We start from the raw sequence: 23,439 nt of genomic DNA, 5'->3' as shown, positions 1-23,439 counted from the left end.
ATACAATACAATAATTAAATGTACTTCCCCTGCTGACTTGTACGACTTTCACAATAAAAGTACAGTTAATATATATATACCAGCACCTGCACTTTTTCTTTTACTATAATAGCTACATATAATAGTAGCCATATGGCACACTGGCCTCCTGTTGGTGTGCTAGAGGAGAAAATAACATCATTTTCATGACTCAGGGGCTGGAGTCTGGTGGATCGCCAAAGTCAAGGACCTCAAATAAGTTTTTCATTCTAATGGTGCAAGAACACAGTTTGAGCAGAAGCAGAAAGAAATCTGCGCACAAGCAGGGGCTATTTGAGTACGAGGGCAGGGTTTTGAGGGAAAGAATGAACTAAATCTGAACATGAAATCAATAAATCATGCTCTCAAATTGAAAGATCACGCTCTTGAATAAAGACAGGAAAAAAGCCCCATAGATGAAAAGATTATAAGTCAGACTCAGAATTCTAAGCAAATGTGTAACTATAATTTGCATATTGTTCGCAGAAAAAAAAAAATCAAAAAAGTTTCAGTTCGAAGTATTAAAAAACATGTCACTTACATTTTGTAACAATCGAAAAAAAAAATCTAACCTAATAAAAAAAATAGTAACCTTAGCAAAGGGAGATGTTTATAATCAGATAAAGTAATGACAGTTAGCACCGAATGTTTTCGTTAGAAAGATGAAAAAGGAGCGTGTTTGCCAAGGTACACATTTAACATTGGTCATGCCTCACAGAAAGGATGAATCAGGCTTTTGAATGCCTCAGCTGTGAAGTACAGCTGAGTGTTTGGCCTTTGCCTGTTCTCAGACTTTGTCCCTGAACACTCACTTCAGCCTTGATTCAACAATCCAATCATGACATCATCCGAAAGCATGACTCTGTATCAAACAGGCCTCTGGGCTGCTCTATATACACCAGTAGCATCTAAACCGGGGGGGGGGGGGGGGGGGGTCACGAAATGATCAACAAGATAAGAAAGCAAGAAAAACCTATTTCTGTTATACAAAATTATATTTATTTTTCAGACTTTTCTCAAATCTTTGCTCTTTTCTTGTGACTTCATGGATGATTTTAATTCTCCAGAGCTATCAAATTATTCAAATATAGAAATGAACCAAGTAGAATTGGTCTAAACTGGTGGACATTGCTTCATTTTAAGAAGTATTAGGTTGGTAACTGGTGATCTAAAGTTGCAAAAAGTTGTGACGGTTTCTATGAACATTGCATTTTAATTATTTCGGCTTTCAGGAATGTCAGTGGGACATTTTTGACCTAATAAAAAATTTGTATATTTTCAGTTCTCCTTCAGAGACCCAGTACCCAGGAGCTGATAATTCCAGCAAAAATGGTGTCTTGGATCAGCCCTCCATAATTTAAAGAGGACATATGCTTTTTTTTGATGTTCTGTTATTTTTATACTGTTATGATGTCGGGTCTCTATGTTAAACACTGTCAAAGTTCCAAAACATGAGGTGAACATATGTAAAGTGCTCCTTGCAGGTCAAAAGCAAAGGCTTCAACCTGCTCTGAACGCTCTGTTTGTAAACCTCTAATTCCTCCTCGTGATGACAGATTGTTTGTGCGTGCCCACAAACGGCTGTCTGTTCTGCAGTCTTTGTTGCTAAGGTTGTTCCACGGGTTGTTAACCTTGTCCACTTGCATATTTTGGGGACTCAGGTTCAAACATGGACAACAGATATCTTTAAGAAGTTTCTGTTTCGAGTAAAGAACGAGAAAAAGAAGTGAGATCCTACTACTTCTGTTTAGTTGCGTAGCCTTTGGAAGCTGGCCAATCAGAACAGAGTGGGCTCATCGGGAGGAGGGAGCCTTAAAGAGACAGGAACTAAAACGGCCTGTTTCAGACAGAGGCTGAACTGAGGGGCTGCATAAAGAGTCAGTATAAGATAAATAAAGTGTTTTTTAAAAACTGTAATTCATGCAAAGGTATTCCAGTAGAGCCCCAAAATATAAATATAGACCTGGAAATGTGCAATCATACGTCCCCTTTAACATCAGTCTTCTGAATTTATGTCCCGAAGGAAGGAAATTTTATTGATAAAAGCTGAGTTCAGCAGTTTGAGAACAAAGTAGTAAGTAGGTGAGCTGAAAAAATGACATCACTGATGAGGTAACTCCTACCAGGGACGAGCTGACGAGTGATATGAGGAGTGAGGTAAGGCGGTGTTTTTGTGTCTGTGCGCTTCGTGATGTTCCTGAGTGGAAGCGTAGTCAGAATTCAGGTGAGATGGTGTGACAAAGGTTATATGCAGCAGCCAGGTGTGTGTTTGTGTGTGTGTGTGTGTGTGTGTGTGTGTGTGTGTGTGTGTGTGTGTGTGTGTGTGTGTGTTAGTGGCTAGAAGCAGGTGGCTCAGTCTGTCATTAAGAGCTGAGTCACTTTGCTAGCGTCAGCCACATACACACACACACACACACACACACACACACACACACACAGTCTTCAACAAGGAGAGTGTGTTCGTAGGAAGAGGGGATTTCCAGACGGAGACGGCAGGAGATTGCCTGAGGTACGTCTAATATCCAATCAGAGCCGAGGAAAGACTTTTGTTCATCTGATGTTTCTGTTTTTTTCGTCACTCTGTTCTCTCTTGCTCTCAATCTCCTGTTTTCTCCTTTTCTCCGAATAAGAGTACTCGCTTTCATCATCACCATCCGCTGTCAAAATCCTTGAATTATTTCGTTCAGACTTGGAGACTTCAGAGGGTTTTTGACGTGGCGGCTCCTGAGGAAAACCCAGGCGGCGTTAGATGACCAGTAAATCTCACCTTATCATATCAGGAAGCGATTTCATGGTTGCCAGCTGTATTAAACTAAGTTTTCTGACACTTGCTAAACTCTGCCGACCTCTGCCTGCACTCTGATATACAGTATCTAGTCTGTTTTCTAGTTCTTGCCTGCACCTTTTGTAGTATTCTTGTATTTAATGTTTTCTACAAGTAAAGTTGTAATGACTTGGATCAAATCATCCTCATTATTACGGTTTTTATTATCAAAACATCACTATTATAGTTGTTTTCATCATCATTCAGTTTGTAATCCATCATGTTTACTGGAGAGGCAACTTTTGAACGCGTAAAGGATTTTTGTCTAATAAGCTTTAGACTGATGAAATGTGTGTGTTGCTGAGCATGATTATGTGTATATCCATAAACACAACTGGTCCCTAGAGCTGCTCATTACACTGTTCATTACACACAAAAACATGAAAGTGTTGGCGGAATAAACAGTGCAGAAATGATTTAAGGCTTCCTATGCATACATTTCATACAGGAGATGTTCATTTAAACAGAGAATTGTACTTAATTACACAGAAGAATTACCAAATACAAGTTATCTTTTCGTGTCACCTCTCTTCTCTTTAGACTCCCTAAATCCCTCGCTTTCTCTCCTTCGCTTTCTCTCTCAATCTTTATTTCTTTTCTCTTTTGCAGGGGTCAGTTAAATGACATTTACATGTTGCTATCATTGAATTCATTTCTATCCCTGACACAAACGCCAGTTCACCAAAGCCAAAAAAAAGAGTCTAATCCAACATGGGTCACGGTGTCGGCCTGAGTGGGACAACAGAGCTACAAATGTTGAGTTAATCATAGGGGGGGCACTAGAGCGTACATACTCAATAAGTGGACTCCATTCTGGATCCAACCTCAGCTGGACCACGTTTGAATAACACATGGCTATCGTGTCACCTCGGCTGTCATCATTCAGCTGCCTACTAGCCACCACAGCTGGCAAGGTCATTGTGTAATGTAGGATTCATGAATGTAGGTTCAAAACTAACCGATACATAAAAAAGAAAGACTGACATAAAAATAACTATGCATTCATTTTGTTGGAAGGAAGTACGAGTACATTACTGAGCTTGATTTGCAGTGAAACAGTGGCCATAATGAAGAGTGGGAACGCAGAACGCCACTACGACACCAAACATGTTAGTATTTGAACGAAACTACGCCGAAAACACGGAAGTAAGGACAACAAAACTGAATCAGTTGAAGTGTGACATCAAGACTCCAGATGAATCTGTTTTCATTTGAAGAATTTTTTATGCTCAAGTGTTACACAACAAAGATACATCTACCATTAATACAGAAATGTTATTCAGTTCTGAAGTTTTTGTACTCATCATGTAATGTACCTTCACTGGACCTTTGATGTGGTGGAGATGTATTAAGTGGAACAGTAGGACTTGTATTTGAGTACCCCTGCACTAGAGGAAAAGACATTAAAGGGGCTCATAGGGCTTGAATGTGTTCAGTAAATTTAATGGAGTTTTCCAAAATAAAGTTTAGTATAGTGGATGTATAAAGAGAACTGAATATAGTGATCCAAGATGGCACCCGTTCATTCCAATGAAAAGTTGCTCATCCAGCAAATACACACACACATAGTTTGTTTTTTTGTTTCTTGGTTTGTTTCCTGGAGAATTGACTTGTACTAAAGACTGCACACATTGAGATGACATCCTGCAAAACAAATAAATAACAAAAAAACCCCAAAAAAGGACACTTCGACATGTGGGCAGGAGGAGCCTGGACTTACACCACCAACTACAATTAATAGACAACATACTCTGCCTCCTGAGTGACATTCCCTTGTTAAAAAAAAAAAAAAAAAAAAAAAAAGTACGTTTGAACAAGGGGAAATCCAAATCTGCCACATTGTATCCAGCTCTTGTAATACTTAATATAACAAGAGGGAGTTTGGATTGTATGTTTGGGAACTTTGGGAACATGCATGTTAGTTGTTAGTCTTGCTTGGGTTTAGAAATATTGACAAGACGGATGCCAAACTCATCTTTTGAGGATCATAAATACATTTAGTAAAATTCAAGAGGCCAGTAAAGTGAGATGTCTTCCACTAGAGCGAAGTGCAAGACGGACGGACAGATGGACGGACCAACCGACACCGCCGCCCTTTTAGCCCCGCCTCTTGCAGGGTAAAACCCCTACAGTGTTTAAATGTCAGGGTGTGTTTGTTTGTGACTTCCAAACAGAGTACAGTGTGTGTTTGTATGCTCACTAAGGAGAACCTTGTGTGTGCTGCTGAGATGGCTTGTGCGATTGTCACCCTAATTGTTTCCATCTTGCGTGTACGTGCGTGTGTGTATGTGTGTGTGTGTGCGTGGCTGGCGGTCCCTTCAGAGGAGCAGGCCACTTCAGAGCAGCCATGGGACCGCCACAGTCTGACGGAGCCGGTTCTGCCACTTCACACACTGTGTGCGTGCCTGAATGTGTGTGTGTGTGTGTGTCCATGTGTGAGGGAGGGAGGGAGATCCACAAACATTATGCGAGTGAGAGAGAGAGAGCGAGAAATAAAAAGAGGATATGAATATATTATGCATTTGTTACATTACATATCTTGTGTTTGTGTGCGTGTGCGTGTGTGTGTGTGTGTGTGTAGATGTGATGAATGATGTGTCGACAGCACACACAGATCCCAGTGTGTGTGTGTGGACGAAGATTTCATCAACAATTCAGCAGCTGTCTGGAGTATGTCTGTGTTTATTTGAGTATGTGTGTGTGTGGAAGATAGACCACTGAAATGTGTGTAATTCTGTATTTCAACAAGAATTCAACATCAGTAATGACGTGTGTGTTTGTCTATTGTGTCTCAATGTCACCTAAAGTATATATATATATGTGTGTGTGTGTGTGTGTGTGTGTGTGTGTTCTTACCTGTCTTCTGGCTCATGTCTGTGGGCAAGTGTGGAGGACTCGGGCTGAAGTGCTCGTTGCTGTAGGGCAGGAGGGACGTCAGCGGATGCATCCCGTGAGACTGCTGCACCACCGACACTTTGTTGGACTGTTAAGGAGACACAACGACACAAAAATGTATTTAGATAATTAGAAATGGATTTGATTGTTGAGATACCGGGGTTGTGGGGACTTTCCAACATGTCCCCAGTTTAACCATATTATCTGAAACAGTTATTAACCGCAGCCAGCGGCTCTATGGCTCGCTCTGTCTGTTGGTTGTTCGGTTCACAAAAATTTTCCCAACCTTTGGCAGCCACTAAGTTTTTCGCCCTAAGAGGCTGAAATTTGGCATGGAGGTCAAGTGTGTGTGTGTGTGTGTGTGAGAAGGTGTGCGTTTGTGTTCATGCCAATTGGCTAAAAGGGGGCGAAAAGACGCATACCTTCCAAATGGATTCACAGACTTGCACAAGATTCTGTGGAAAGGATGGTAATGAGCCAAAGAACAACTGATTAACTGTTCATGCCAACTGGCAAAAAGGAGGTGTGGCAGTGGGAGTGGAAACCCTGTAGCAACCGCAGCTTTCTAATCTGTGAGGCTGAAATTTGCCACGGACGTCAAGTGTTTGTCATGTTGTGTATGTATGTGTGTGTGTGTGACTGCATGAATGTTCATGGTCGCAGCTATTGTGAATTTGTTATTTGGTCCATGAAATGTCAGAAAATGACGTCTTCCAATGTCTTGTTTTGTCCCGACTAACAGTCCACAGCCCAGAGATATTCAGTTTAGTCATAGTGAACATATTCACATCTGAGAATTTGGATTTTTTTTCTTAAAGAATGACTCCAAATGATTAATCAATCATCAAAATAGTTGGCAATTAATTTTAATGAATCATTGCAGCTCTAAATAAGAACGAGGGAGACCGGTCTGACATTCAGTAATAAAGCAATTAATGTGTTGAGTAAAATGTTATAAGTGAGAAGAATAATGACTTCAATTATGAAACAAAAGGACCAGGTTGAGATATTCCAGAATGATTAAATAAAATAAGCAAAAATAAAAAAAAGAAATTGACACATAAACAATTGAAAATTTGAGAAAAACATACTCTATTTCAAGACGTCAAGATTCAGGATCAGTCATGTAGACTGCTGATCAAAGAACATCATAATAATGCAGGTTTTGCCTTTATTTCACTTGCTTTAAGAAGTTATTACAAGATGCAGACAAACATTAAATCATTTAGAAGAAAATCTGAATCATAACTTTTCTTTTTATTTGAAGGTTTTTAATTGCTGGCTGTTGCAAGATGCAAGACTACACGGACGCACAAAGACGTGAATGTCACTCTCAGAATATTCCCCTCGTTCGGGCTACGTGTGCGAAGACGTTTGTCCGATGACAGAACACACGTACGCACAAGAGAGAAAGAATGAGGCAGTGAATGAGAAAGAAAGAAAGAGAGCTGGACATTTTAAAAACCGTTTGGAACAAAACAGATGGGCTATACTTCGCTCCCATTGGTTTCCAGAGGAGCCGGGGAGGAGGAGGAGGAGGAGGAGGTGGAGGCTCATTTGATCGATAAGCCTTTGATGATCAAGTGAGGCTGCGTGTGAGCTTGTTTGCTTTCATGTTTCTGTTTACAAATGGCTTTCAATAACTTACGTGAAATCCAGTTATTGCTAATGCTCACAGCATGCTGGCTGACATACGATATGTCACAGCGGTTTGCAATGTTGGAGGCAGCTAATCAGGCAGCCTTGGACAGGGTTTAACTGCATATGTTTGAACCAGGCCATGTGTGTGTGTATGTGTGTGTGTGTGCGGACCGGGCACTGTAAGAGTTTCTGTGGTAGGAAGAGTATAAATATGCATCTTTCTTTGGGAGTGTGAATGTGTTTTTTTTTTTGTGTGTGTGTGAGCAGGCAGATATGTGTATGGATGGATGTCTTTCAAAGCTTGGCAGAGATTTTCATGTGTAAGAATATTTCTGGAGAAAAGTTTCTTAAGTTATTTCATTTTGTACACTGAGATGGACAAGCCTGTGTGTGTGTGTGTGTGTGTGTGTGTGTGTCCATTTGCATGAGTGTCTGTGTGTGAAGTGTGTAACATCTGCGCTACAGAGGGGCAGATCTGGTGCTACTTGCTGGGCCTCCTGCTGAGTTACAAAGTGAATACCTTATCACTTAAAGGCAGAGCTTTCACGCGCTACACTCCGCATTAACACGCGCATACACGCGCGCGCACTTTCAACAGCTCCTTTCCTATCCATCAACATCTTAAACTCTCTCTCACTGGCCAAGCACACACACACACTAACACACACACACACACACACACACGGGCCCTCATGTGTATGCTACACGGCTAGCAGTGGAGCTAAGATCAAACTGCTAAACCGCTTTTAATGTCGAGACACATGAAAACAAAACGCACTGCCTCTGTACCAGAGAGCCGAAGGGCGGGAGGTTTGAGGGAGGGAGGGAGGGAGGGAGGGGGGGGTGGAGGTAGTGTGGGAGCAGGGTGGAGGTGGTGGTGAGGTTCAGATAAGGTGGTCCGCATTCATAAAAACCCCAAATAAGTACTTGGAGATGGAGGAGAAGCCTCGTCGTTTAAAGACTGTATAACGATTTCGGCAGAGTGGCCTGTCGGGTCACCGTATAGGATGAGAGAACAAAGGCAACAAAATCATCCAAATGTCCCCAGTAGATACATGTTGTCATGGTAACGCTTAGGGGACAGTAGGGGTTGAAGGTAGGGGTTAGGGGTCGATTGCGTTTTATTGTATCGGAATGAAGTATGAAATCTGCTCATCAAATCCTTCGTTATAAGTTCAGCTTTCATATCTGCAAATAAATGAATTCATAAATAACTACAACTCAACAGTTTGGAGTGGAAGCCTATTTAATGTTTTGTCTTTAATGTCTTTTTGAGTTTGGATGTTTTTAGAAGTCAGAAACTGGTAATTAACACCGTTGTTCAATCACTAGAGAACATTTATTCTAAAATCAAAATCCCAAATTTCCACTGATAGTAACATATGTTGATCTATATGACAGGGAAACGTGTACGAAATGATGTACAACACATGTAGGTTTTTACATTTTATGTAACTGTGCAGTCATAAAAATGCTGTCTTTTATTTTTAATGCTTGGCTCGATGTGATTAGTGACGCAAGTTTAGCATTCTTTTACAATGTGTTTGATTGTGACCATTTTTTAAAGCCAAATTTACATTTATTTTTAGGACTTCTCACTTTTCCATCTTCTAAGACGAGGCTGACTCTTCTGTAATATTCAACACACCATGAACAAAAAGTGTGAATCATCTACTGCAGAGACATGGATGACTTTTTGTTGTTCTTATCAGTTAATATCTAAATTTACTTAAAATCCACACTCCTTCTTTTCTACCTTTCCTCTTTGATCAACAGTTTCTCTGCTGCCTTTGTAGCTACTGTTTACCACTTGATATAACATAAATCATACACACGCTTCTCTTTATAACTGGAGTCATATCTCTGTCTTGGAAAAAGGAAATGGGGAAATTTTATATTTTCAGCAGTGACATTGACATTTTGCAGGGAAAATCCCAAAACTGCGTAGTTACATGAGGTTACACAACATTAAAATCTGGCTAAGTCTTGAATGTAAAGCATCACGGTATCCACAGTAAAAGCAAAGATGACTGCAAGAGTCTTAAAAGAGAAAAGTCATTTAAGACTCTTGCAGTCATCGTTGCTTTTCATGTTCTTAGAAAAGCAATGAGTACAACATCCGGCCAGTGCAGTAAGAAACACACACAGTCCAGAAGATGTGAGTACTCACATCTACACACACACACACACACACACACACACACACACACAGCTAAACCAGAATATACAAAAGCGTGAATGATCGGCCCTCACTTTAACACATTCTACATACAGTGCATGTAGACACTCATGCATACAGACGTTCTGTTTCTCGATGACTTTCGTACATATGGATGCACACTCACACACACACACACACACACACACGCGCTCACACATCTGTGCAGGGCTGCTAAGGAGCCTTCAAAAAGTAGCTGTGGCTCCTTTTCACGTGCTGAGGTTGATGTAGCCGTTTTGCTGTAACATTATAGCCGCAAAATCGTCCATTTATGTTTCCTCTCTTCCTCGGGGTAATTAGCTGGCCTTGAAGTGGCTTTCGCTGCGCCTTCCTTTTTTTACACACACTCAGGGAGGCTGACTGAGAGCACTCATTTAACCCATAATTATCAACCCCTCTGTATTTAAAAAAAATCCCCCCCTCTCCTCTCCTCACCCCACCACACACACACACACACACACACACACACACACACACACAGTCGCGCAAAACTTACACATAATTACCTTCGCTGAAACAGACAAGTTTGTACACGCATGTGTAGGACACACACACACACACACACACTTGAAAAAGATGGAATAACACTTATGGCATCTTTGAATCGTGCAGCTATGTTGCCGGTAAAAAAGAAACCAGAAGGGATACACGTGTTCAGGTGAACACACACACACACACACACACACACATATATAGTGAAACACACACAGACGCAATGGAAGGAAAAGTTCACTCACCCTTTAATTTATAGGAGCAGAGTTGCCCACCCTTGCAGGCTGACATAAATTGTCAGGAAATAAATTCATAGTGCAAATTAATAATAAATACAGGTTTGTTTTTTCTGTCTGTACGTCAACTATGACAACCTGAGCCTTGATTTATTTATGTTTTAATAGGGAAATAATACACATGAGGGTCCATCTGCATATAGGAAGCACTGGTTATGACTCAAGGCCAGAACATGCTCTTTCAGAATTGTTGTTAGGACAGTCTGAAAAGGACTCAGATCGTTCTGATGGAGAATCTGTGTCACCGAAACAACGTGACAGTCACACCCACTTTCTGCAGTGATTGGCCGACAGGTGTAAAAACAGGCAGAGCGCTTAACGCTACAGATTTTAAATGTCCTTAAATTCGCTCACGTTCCTTCTTCTTCTTCTGTGGATTTACACAAACGTATGTTTTTTTCGGAGGCTGTGCTGTCGCCTAAATGTTTCTACATCTCATATGTCTGTTGCGGTCAAACTTCCAGAGGCGGGAAAGAACTGAGAAGCTCAAAGCGATCTGTTGCGAGAGCCGATGTAAGCAACCGCTGATGCTCGTTGTATCTCGTGATGTGAATTCTGCTTTTAATGACCAGCATGTGTATCGTCCTGCTATGTTGTCCTTTCACAACAGCGATCTTGAAACGTTTAAAGCTACACCCTCGAATTTTGCTTCAACGGTGATGTTTCGGCGAAGGCTGTGCGCAATTTCAGCGAGGTAGCGTGTTTAAAATCTTAGTATCTAACTGATGTCTTGAATCCTTTCAAAGGGTTCACTGTGGAGGTTTTGACCTCTAGTAGTGCTATATGTCAATGTTTTTATGAGTGGGTCCCTGTTTTTGTTTCTACCTGCACAGAAATATAGCAACGCCCAAGACCGCTAGCTAGTAAACACTGATGTAAACAATCTACTATTTATATATTTTCTGCAGATGTTTTAAGAAAAAGGAAATGCATTCAACACATTTCTAAGAACTCAAATATAACAGGAAAGCCCTACAGGGTTCCTTTAACTGTAGTTACGCAATGTCTTTAAAAGGTTAAGAAAAAACACAACTTGATATTACACACAAAATGTAGTTGGTGCATATTTGTTGCTGTTTGACACTTTTATCCACTACATCTAAATTCAGAGGCTCATAGTATACCTGATCTCTATCTTTGTATCGCTGTGTCGCACATTAGTCATGTAAGCAATCATACACAGGAAGAAACCCCTCTGTCAAACACCAACAACAGCAGCCGCGCTGAATAATAAATCTTCTGTTTGATTACATCAAAGATGTAATTACCTCAAAGAAGCGATCACTTTAATTTTCCAATTTTTATTCCATTTTTATAATTCCAATTAGATATCAACACCTTTTTAAGTGCGTCAGGAAATCGTAAATGCGGCCCTCAGTCTCTCTGTAGTCTCATTTCACTTGAAAGGCCTTTGATTTATCAGCATATTGTTGTTGCCTTTTATCTCCACTCTATTTGAACAGAAATCTGCTGCTGAATACAAGAGTTAATAGGATCTCAGACATCACTTGTTTGTAATGACGGCCCTCCACCTTGACCCTGACACACACACACACACACACACACACATGCGGGGATGTATGCATTTCACATACACATGTGTGCAAAGAAACGCAATAGCATGCTTACGAGTGCACGCGCACAAACACACCTTCATTTAGAGGACCTTACGCCTCTAATGTATTCTTTAGTTTCCAGATGACACACTAAGTAGATCCGTCTCTTTTTATATTTGAAGCGGAAATTAAAGCATCCTCTCCTTTGTCACCCCCCCCCCCCCCCCCCCTTCCAGAGTGCTTTTGATTCTGTCTTTAATCTCACATTTCACGGAGATGGCACATTAAAAACACTCATTCACTCTCTTTCTCTGACGATCACCTTGCCTCAGTGTGGCAGAAACGGGAAAAGAAAAAAGAAAAAAGAAAAACACGTCGCTGGGAATTAATGGTGGATTCACCTTGCTCTCCGCAATCCTTTCAAGTGTCTGCAATCAAACTGCCTCGCAGGAAAGAGCTTTTTCACAAGAGATCTGAGCATGACAGCGTCATGTTTTGTCATCAAATGAATCGTGCTTAGTACTTAATAGACAGTACGACAAGGACAAATAAAAACAACCATTAATAAAAATCATGTTTTAGTTTGTGCGTCACTGTGGATCTTTGAATTAACTATCACAACAAATGTGGCTCCATGTAAGGGAATCATTGAGTCAATAGTGGTGCAACTTGGGAAGTATAATACATTTGCTTGAGGGAAAAAAAATGCTGTTTGGATATGTAATGATTTGATGATAATCCAGGTATTCACATTCTTTATATAGTGCATTCAGGGCTATTTGTGTTTGCTCACTTTTTGATCACTACATTTAAAGTGACTATGAGCTGTAATTAAAGTATTTCTGATCATTAGTGGAGTACTTTTGGCACAGTTTGGATGGTTTACGAATTTGTCATCTCAAAAGGTTTCCACTTCCTGAAAACATTTTTTCTTGTATAAGCTGGACTGAAAGTGAAAAAAAATAGTAGCTGACAAAAAAAAACAAAAAAAAAACTTGAAGAAATGAAATACGTTTTTCCACTTTGACATTTGAATTCTCTTGTTTCTTACAAGCATCTGTTCAGCGACATTCGGTGCGTTCACTCGCACTTAAATAATCAGGTTGCGGTCGGCACGTTCAGACTGTTGTTAGCCGTTATTCATTTGAGGTCAGTCTGGTGTAGGTTTCCTCGGCTAGAGGACGCTGCGTCTCGGGCCGTGTATACGGGACGTCAGGTTTCTAATTTTCTAATTGGCTTTTTTTTACAAGTTTGCACGCCCAAGACTTCAGTAAGGGAACGTAACAGCAGAGCGGCTGGATGAAAAAACAATGAGTCCTTGTATATAAAATAAATCCATCCGCTGAGCATTTGGCTAATTGTTAAATTCAGATACTATCTAAACATGTACCAAAAAGTGGACATTTTAATTGTATAAGTATTCCTTATTCTGACAAAAACTAACTGAACTAGAATTTTAAAAACAGAAAACTGTGGTTGTGTCCAGACCCTGACAATCTATGCCGTCTGGAGTGCCGTCACTAGGACAAAACGAGGATTTTAGTAGCTATTCAGTGGAGAAAAACTCTATTTTATCAATGATTACTTCACACAATGTAGATGGATTTTCTTTTTTGTAGAAGTACAGTGATTGCATGTCAAATGTCAAGGTAATTGGAAGTGGATCTTTTTTTTTTTTCACACCTCATCAGTGTCCTTTAAAGACACAAATGATTCGCTCTCTGTACAGTCACACTTCCTCTGACAGGTCAGAAGTCAGGGTCAAAGCTTGAGTGATGAATAGCTAGACGCACACACACACACACATACACACACAGACATGTACACACATACACACACATACACACACACACACACGCGCGCAGTACTTACACGAGTGTTGGGGTTTGTGGGTGAACAGGAGGGGGGAAAAACCTGTGAGTCTAAAAGCTCGGTAAAATTCCCCACACCTGCATGCAGAGAGAAAGTGCAAAAGAGAAAGAAAGACAGAAAGAGAAAGAGAAGATAACAGCTGAAGGGGAAAATGAGGTGGCAACTCCTCACCACCTGAGAATCTCACAGAGCATTTGATCCCATGGGAACTCCTGGCCTAGCTTTGATATTAGATTAGATTGGTTTAAGATTAAATTCAGTGCAATTTGATCAAAAAAAAGCACCTCTGTGTGAAATACCTGAACTGCTTGACATTGGGTAGAACAATTTTGAACTGTCCTGTATGACTAAGAGAACATTAAAGTGATTTAGAAAAGGAAAAAGGTTTCAGTCTTTGCTGAGAGAAAAGACTATACAGCATGTTATCTATTTGATTTCTGAGGATGAAAATGTTGATTATTTGCCAGAAAACCTCTTCAGTTGTTGTCCAGAGAGATAGATAAATTATATTCATGGAAAATATACATATAGGAAAGAGAAATATAGATTCTCCATAATGTTTAAACATCTGAGACATAATAATATATATAATGTATAATAATAATTATCTAAGCAACTCCTTTTACACTGTGTCATTTGATAAATAAATCTGCTATTTTGCGCTGCTCTACAGCTGAAATTACGTCATTTACATGAACTATATTACTTGACGATATTATTGTCACTGCGAGCATGTTAGCATGCTGATGTTAGCGTTTATGTTCATATACGACTGATTTGCGTTGGTAAATGTGTTTTGTAGGAAATGTAATGCTGCTTGGATTACTTTTTTTTAAACTGATTCGCTGAGGAAATATTTAAATTGAGCTTATTTGCAAAAATCGTTCACCGTCGACACATAATGTACATGTGGAAGCGGTTTTATGGTTACGTTAAGGCAGCTCAAAGCACTCGGTTAAGCTTAGAGATAGACTGTGGTCGTGGCAAAATATAGAAAAAATGAAGCGAGACGCATTAACATCTTGAAAACTTTTTGTAAACTAAGTGTTGATCAAAACTGTGAGTGCGATGTAGGATGTGAGCCCTGGTGTCCTGCGTCCTTCTACATTTCCACTTGTGTGCAGTACATCCACCGTTGCTCCCCGGTAGCACCAGGGTGACCTGCTCTGCCCCTCATGACCCCCCACAGCTTGTCCCACCCCAGCAGCCAGTCTCAGCGAGTAGGTCTCCCAATCTGGAAGTCATTGCCTTCTCCAGACTCAGGAGCCCAAAATGAGAGCCTCTTAGTTGGAGGTTTGGGCAACATCAAAGCCCAGGCAACCATAACAACGCAGCTATGTTTAAAAAAGGGCCAAACACCCCCCCAACAAGCCCGCCCACTCCCCAATTACTTACACACACACACTCACACACACACACACACACACACACACACAAATGCTCATATGCATGCATGAATGCATGTATGCAAAGACACGCCCAGTAGTGTGCATGCAGATACACACACACACACACACACACCAACGTCCACTGCTGCCACACACCACTGGAACATCTGGGCCGTGGCCATGATGAATCAGTAACCACCACTTGTAACTAACGGACAGACTAACAGAACAGCTTTGTGTGTGTGTGTGTGTGTGTGTGTGTGTGTGTGTGTGTGTGTGTGTATTACTCCGCATACTACAACAAAAATTAATGTTCATAGACATTAATGATTCCAGTTTTTGCTCAGCATCATGTTTTTAGCCTCTTTTTTGCTGTTTACTAGAACACATCCATCATAAATGTGAACGGTTTATTTGCAGGATCAAGAAGGATTTAACGGCATGAATTTGAAGATTTATGCTTTCTTGGTTACATCGTCATTTTAGTTGCAATGCATATAAAATCTGATTTCCACTCATAACCAACATTCTCATTATTTACACCTTTAGGATCAAGGACACCAGTTTTTTTTTTTAATTTAATCACCACTTTTCCTTCTGCAATTATTTTTCCCCACTGATGACACTGAGGTCAGATACTCTGTATCTTTGGGGGACTTCGGGGGGGCTCAACCTCTGTGAAGCTTCTACTATTATAAAGAAACATGGTGAATACTTTTAGTTCAATGGTAAATAAGAGGATTCAGCAGAGTTTTGTTCCTGGGAGTGTGAAGAGGGCTTTCAAACTACATCCAAATGTTTTAGATCTTCATGTTACAAAATAACCTTGACAGAAAAAAAACAAAAACAAATCCAAACACATTTTACAGACTTTATTTTTGGTGTCTGGTCAAAGTCCTCTGGCGAGGTGGGATGGGCGGACTTGGACTCGTGAAGTATTTCTAAAATCCTGGCTACAGCCTTGACTTTTACGTGCATTGGTGCATTTGCACTGCTGCTACCATCACTACAACTACAGATGCAACCTCTGCTACCGAAACTACAACTACTACTATTTATAATAGTGTTTATATAACATCAGCGGTACAAGAGATGGTAGCAGTATAATTATCAGCGATAGTAGTAGTGATAACAACAGTCAACAAGGTTGTTTGTCTTGCAGACTTGCAGTTGAAAGTGTGAAACCTTTAGCTTTTTTTGTATTTTTCTATATTGCATCCTGTAATTGCTTTTCCATTCTTTCTTGTTCATAATTTATTCTTTTTTTTTTTAGGAGAGATCTTTATAAAAGCCTTCAGCTTCTCATCTCTACTGTTTTTTTTATACATATGTATTATGTATGCGTACAAGGATACTATCTTTCATTTCTCCATTACCAACATTACCAGTGCAGATAATAGAGTATAATAATAGAGTTGCAGTAGCAGCAGCAGAGGATGTAGTACTGATGCTAGTAAAAATAGTGGTTGTAATAGAAGTGGTAGTATTGATCAGACTTGAGTGAAAGAGATGAAAGAGAGAAAAGAAACAGGAAGGAGTGCAAAGAGATTCACTTTTCACACTTAATCTGACATCACAGCTCAGGTTCAGTGCAGTGAGAAAAAAAACCTCTGTGAGAGGCGACGCTCGGCTCTGCTGCAGCTGTCTCCAGGCCATGGATATGACTGGGTGCGAAATCAAATCCAACCAGTGTGATGGCATTTAGAGATGACTTATCACTCTCTTAATGAGTGGACAGAGACAGACGAGCAGGCAACTTTCCCTTCTGAGTGCAAGACTGCGGTGACGCTTCCGCTCAGCACAAGTGACCTCTAATGATTGGTCCTGAAGAGAGCTAATTAATGGTGTACTTGTTTATTTCCATCAGAAAGTTCCACAATTAACAACTTGTTCGTGACATACAGGCGATCATCCGCAACAAAAATATTGACACAGGGAGTCTGGAGGAAATGAGCAGACCACAGAGGACGTAAATCCTCTTTGAGACACACTTCCTCCAGGGTTTGGTTTTTCTCAAACAATACTGTAGATACGACTACTTCAGGCCACAGCCATATTTGTCTGTCTTGTGGGAGCCGTTAGCAGACACATACAAAAAAAAAATTTAGCGGTTTGATAACAGCATTGTCAGAGAGGAACAGAAGGCTCGCCATGGCGGAAAAAAAAAGGCGTTTGTGTTTGCATTTATTCTCAGAAAAGCCAGTCAGGATTGTTTCCAGTGTGAAATGTCAAACTTCCACAACTGTGTTTATCTGACCTGATTTATATGGTGGCTGCGGTCTGGGATGAAAGATTTACCCAATCATCAAGAAAAAAAATAAAAGTGACCTTTTGGTGAATCTCCTCCTACCTACTGTACTTTATGAAGGAAGGAAATGCAGAGCCTCAGAGTTTTTTGGTTTTTTTTTTTTCTTCTTCTTCTTCTTCTCAAAAGATCCCCGGTGTGATTTGCGATCCCGTCCGCAGGTTATGCGGTCCCGTCCCATGCTGAGATGACTGAGCGTGTCTATCTCTCACTCATAGTGAAACCGTTCCTCTACGGCTGCTGAGGACAGCTTTCACTCACCAGCTCACCCTAAATACCAGACCATGTGCCAAAATGGGAAATGCCGCCACACATAAAAAAAAAAAAAAAAAAAAAAACCCTGCAGTGACGCGTTTCCGATGTGCCAGTATCTATTTATTACACAAACATGGCCACCAGCAATAGCACAAGAAAGGAGTCACACAGTTCAGTTCTTAAATGTTTTTCTTTCTTTTTTAGATAGACAAATATATAGATGACTTTATCAGAATGTGCTTCCTTTTACCTTTCATTTGGTTTCTCATCAACTGATTCACAAAGTCACATGAAGAGGCAGATTCTCAAATAAATAAATCTCTAATTCAACCCAATTATGTGAAGCAAATGATTTGAAAGAAAGAAAGAAGGTGAATGCAAAGGTATAATAGATTTTTGAGTGTGCTGTTGATGGGATACAATCATCCTACAATACTGTCCAGAAATAACTTGAAAAATACATCGAAAAAAGTATTAAATATCGAGACAGTGTAACTTCTCAGCTGCACTGAGAGAGGCAAAACCAATTCCAATAATTATTTGTTTATTTTTATGAAACATTTAAAACAGCACATGTGATAATGTGTCTTTATATGCACATGCAGTTTTGTTCCTACATGTACTTTACAAGCATATTTCTACCAAAACATGTGACTCTCATGCGTTGGTGGGTGTTTGTGGCGATCAGGGCGTCGTACATGGCTGACTCTACATGTAGGCTAACTGTTGTTGAGTAAAGTTTTTTTTTGGGGGGGGGGGGGGGGGGGCAGACAACTCAATCAGCTTATATGCTTTCTGCCCTCCGGGGGCACCGGTTCACTTCACGTGCACGGTGCTTTTCTGTCTGATCTGCTGCTTTGATGTTTGTATCAAAATAATCTCATCCCTGGGCGTTTGCGTGATATGGGAGCATTGAAGGCCATGCAAAAGAAATACCTGGCGGGGGGGCAGAGTGTGCTGAATGGCCTTAACATCCCCGAACCCAAACAGGAATATTTTTTTGGATACGCCTTTTTTAAAAAAATTTGCGTGCACACACACACACACACACACACACACACACACACACACACACACACACACACACACACACACACACACACACACACACACACACACACACACACACAGACTATATGGTGCTATAAGAGAAGGACGTCTGATGTTTTCTGCATGAATTTGCATTTTATTTATTTAAATTTATTTCGCTTTTTAAAAAGACCTCTACATAAAATCAAACAAATTAAATGAAACACTTTGTTCACATTGTTAAACCGGTATTTCAAATGAAAAAAAAAAAAACTTGAAAGTGCTGACGCTAGAGCAGGTCATGAGGTCACCGCTGTGTAAACTCCATTCAGCGTGTTGACCTCTCGCTCTGTGTTACTACATTACAACAAAGCAACCGTTTCTTACTCAACACTCATGTCGGCCGCTACAGTTTTGACATCAAAAGGACAGTGAAGTCCATCTTCATTACATTACCCCGCTTTCCCTTTGTGACGATGACACGGTCTGCTACTGAAAAAAAAAAAAAGTTGAATGATTGAATGTTTTCGTTCCTGTGTCAAACACTATTAAGTCACAGCCTCATGGGGGAACTTCTTGAAAGACGCAAAACATAAAGAGCAAACTAATATAGGTCAGTTTATTCATACAGGTTGTAGATATCTTACAAGAAGAGAGGTGAGAATTATGCTTATTGGCTTCCTTGCAGAGACGTACATAACAAGATGATATAATTCTCATATGTGTGCTTTAAGCATGGAGATGCTGAACTATTCATGTACAGCAGGATGGAGCATCTGCAGATGTTTTCAGGAGAAGCCTAAATCATTTTTAATGGACAAAATAATATGAAAGGCATTTATTTAAAGCCTCATCAAGATCACTGAGTTTTTCCTTTTTTCCAGTTTCCACATCCTGAGACAGCCTGAATTTGTCTTTGTGTTCTGACCAGGTGATATAAAGTTCTGGATGACAACACTGTACGTTCTCACTTAAGGTTTATCATTCTCAAAGAAAGTTACGTGTGTTATTTGTCTGACTAACTCACTACGGGAGAACTCAGGAGGAGGAGGAGGAGAGGGTGGGGGGAAAAAAAAAAAAAAAGGGATCTCAAACTCACACGCAGCCAGAAAACACACAAACCAACAACAGACGTACACACTGTCTGGAAATAGACGAGTCATCTGATGACATCAGTGACAAACCAGAGCCCCGAGGCCGCTGCCCAATCAGCTCGTTCCTTCCTTTCATCGTCTCTCAGGAAGATCAAGCAGTATAACTCCAGGACCGTTTAAAAGAACTATCCTTCACTAAAGATTACGGTTGTTGTAAAAAGAAGTGGTGATTTATCAGCGCTGATGACCGGTGTCCGCACCGAGCACTGACACACAACACTTCAAAGTTCTTCTTAGAAGACTAGCCGACGTTATTCTTCATCTTGGAAGGAAGGGCAAAGGTCAAAAAGCAGTGATCTTTGACCCTTGTGGACATCAAACTGACTAAAGACCAGGACAACAACGGCACTGTTTTCTGGTTTTGACTCTGTTTTAAACAGTGCTTGATATATTTGCACTCCCATCGTAATTAGTCATTTATTAATTTATTTCTGAACCAAATGTTGCTCATAGTGTCAAACTGTCACAGCTGCAAACTGACTCAGTGCTGAGTTGTTTTTGCTTTCACAATAACTACTTTTTCCTGCCAATAAAGCACATTTGAATTGAAACTGACTGGAAGACAGGATTAATAGAAACAGGGAATGTAGAGACGAGCGATGGAAGAAGGGAAATTAATTAGTTTAATTCATTTGTGATTAATCACTCCAGTCCAACACAGCTTCTCACAGCCCAAAAAGACGTCTTTTTGTTCGACCAACACTCCAAAACCACAAATATATTCAATTTATTGTCATAGAGGACTAAGAGAAGCAACAAATAGTCACATTTGCAACCAGAACAAAAGCTGGAGCGAGTTTATTTTTGGTATTTCTGCTTTATCAAAATTGTTGCACATTCATTTTCTGTTTATTGACTAATCAGCTAATTGATCAAATGTTTAAGCTGTAGACTGAAGAACAAAAAGAGAGACAAGCAGAAAAACCTGAAGGGAATAAGAGATGGGTGGACACTCAGATAGATGATGTGGAGAGAAAAAGGGGGGTAGATAGAGGAAAGGATAGAGTGATGGATGGATGGATGGATGAAAGTGTAAAAGGAGGGGTGGATGCTGCTCTCTCTCTCCTTTCATGTTCTAATTTATTCTGTCTGATTAATTCCTTTTACCCCAGCGGCTGCAGCGATTCCTCTAGATGTGCAGTACGCCCCACCTCCCAGCAGCCCCTGCTCTTCTCTCTCTCTCTTTCTCTCTCTCTCTCTCTATCTTTCTCTCTCTATCTATCTACTGTACCCCTTTTCCTCTCTCGCTCTCTCAGCCCACCTGCTGGGCTGGTCCCCTCTCTACACGCCAGCGGTGCAGCAGTGAGGAAACAGAGCAGGCATGCCGTAACCATGGCGACCATTACACTGCTACCACCGCAGGCCGCAAAAAGTCCCAGCTCTGATCTAAGATCTGTCGCTCTACTTATTTCGTTTTGTGCGTACAAAAAAAAAAAAAAAAACAGAAAAATGCAGATTTTAGTCATTAAAGGGTCAGTCCACTCAAAATGACCAGAAAACACAGTTTCTCACATCCACTTTTATCTGTGTAGGCGGTTTTGGTTTGATGTGCCATGGTTTTGATTTGTCATTACAGGGAGTAAATGAGATAATACTTGTAATAATTGATCTGAGAAATCGACCCTTTAAAAACAGCTCTTTCTACCAACAGTCTACAACGATGGTCATTCTCCACTGGCCGCATGAGGCTCCTTTTTTTTTAGTTATCCATAAAAATCAAAGACAATTTAACCCTGACTGACAGGATCAGAAGGCAAGAGGTTAAATATGTTAAGCATGACACACTAAAATATTATCTGTAACCACGGCGACCTCTCCAAACAGGCGATAACTGTCATAACAAAGCTGCGTCTATAATGAGCCTGAAAGTTACGCTGCGTTTACTCAACCAAAAAAAAAAAGATTTCACAGTTAAACTCAAAGAAATTATAAAGGACGCAGACTTTATTGCCTCTGTGAGTGTGTACCGTCGTGCGTTTGAACAGCATAAAAAAAAAAAAAAAAAAAATTAAATTGAATGTTACAAGACTCCTTTCACCAGAAGTGAACATTTTCAGCCAAAGAATATCAAATGGACTTGAAAACTCTACGCTGGAAGTTTCGTCCAAACACCTGGAAAAACAGCTTTGGTTTTTCCTCTCTACTCTCATTTATCGTTATAAGTTGTTGTTACCACAAGTGGTTTGGCTTGGTCTCAGGGGGATATGATGCTTTTCTGTTTGATGGATAAACGCCTGCAGTCGGTTACTGTTACGCAGCTGCATCTGCCCTGCTGGAGTGTCCTTGAGCAAGACGCAGAAGACTCTGATCTGTCAAGTAGAAATATGACTAAATTATGGCTTTAAGCATATTTTTACACATCACATTACACTTCGGGTTGTTCCTTCGATGATTTTAAAGCTCCAACATGCTGTTACTATGTACTGTTTGACTGTTGGGAGCATTTTTTATTGTAAAGAAGCTGATCCCGTTTTTTAAAATGAGGAAAAACTGTTTAAATATATTTCACCCAGTGCTCACAAATTTGATCACATATTATCCTCCCTCTTCTATCATCCCTGCCTCTCCCTGGTGTGTATCCAGTCCAAACCATGATGGTAAAACATATTCCACTTTTTTTCTCTCTCTCTCTCTCTCTCTCTCTCTCTCTCTCTCTCTCTCTATTTCTACAATGCTGAGATGCACTTCATGTGTTTGGCAAACATCCTCGCTGTAGTTTGACTGGCTTGAATTATAGATAGGAGACGCGAGCCACCCGCTGCTTGTTTGTTTGTTCAAGACTTTGAGTAAGCAGAGGGAACGCATGACGGAGCGAGGGAGAGAGAGAGAGAGAGAGAGAGAGAGAGATGAAATGGGATGGACAATGCAGAGGGAGATGAATAAGAAAGAAAAAGAAAGAAAGAAAGACAAAAAGAAGAAGAAGAAGGGAGAAAGATGAAAAAAAAAATTGCTGGAGAGACAGATTAAGGTGAAGGAATCAAATCCATGAGAGCTTGTTGAGCGTATCGGAGTTTTAATCCTACAGAGAATCAAAGTGTTCATTGTACTGGGATCCGACCCAGGAAACATTTTGACATTGAACAGATGATACGACCAAAATCAAAGTTAAAACGTCTGTATTTATCCTTAGCGGCCTACGACATGCGCTGTTTGGCGGAGTATCTGTTTGTTATCAGCTCAAACGGCTTACCGCTGTGATTCTAAGATGGTTTTTTTAGTGTGCTGTAGTAACATTTTGAAAACGTTTTGAGGTTGATGTTGAACTTGGCCTCATAGACACCGCCATCCATCATGAGGGTGCTGGGAACACACACGAAAAAAAACAAGAACGAAAAAGACAAGAAACAAGAAAAGATTAAAGGGGATGTATATTTTAGCAATTTTCTGTTATTTTTATATCGTTATGACGTCAGACGTCTGTGATAAACATGGTCAAAGGTCAAAAACTTGCGGTGAACCCATGTAAAAATGCTCCCTGAAAGCCATTTGTAAAGTT

At 40.4% G+C, this 23,439-nt stretch overlaps 1 protein-coding gene across 11 annotated transcripts in view; it reads right to left on the bottom strand.

The window, feature by feature from the left end:
* The window catches only part of tcf7 (transcription factor 7), a 114,512-nt gene that overhangs the window by 27,786 nt on the left and 63,287 nt on the right, over positions 1 to 23,439 (bottom strand). For all 11 annotated transcript variants that reach the window (XM_067608589.1, XM_067608585.1, XM_067608586.1 and 8 more), the window contains one exon: positions 5,699 to 5,825. In XM_067608589.1, the coding sequence (XP_067464690.1) occupies positions 5,699 to 5,825 (127 nt within the window). The remainder of the gene's footprint in view (positions 1 to 5,698; positions 5,826 to 23,439) is intronic.

This window comes from Thunnus thynnus, chromosome 13, assembly GCF_963924715.1.
Source record: "Thunnus thynnus chromosome 13, fThuThy2.1, whole genome shotgun sequence".
NCBI classification, from domain to species: domain Eukaryota; kingdom Metazoa; phylum Chordata; class Actinopteri; order Scombriformes; family Scombridae; genus Thunnus; species Thunnus thynnus.
The sequence above is the reverse complement of the archived record's forward strand: the minus strand, read 5'-3'. Positions and strand labels throughout refer to the sequence as shown.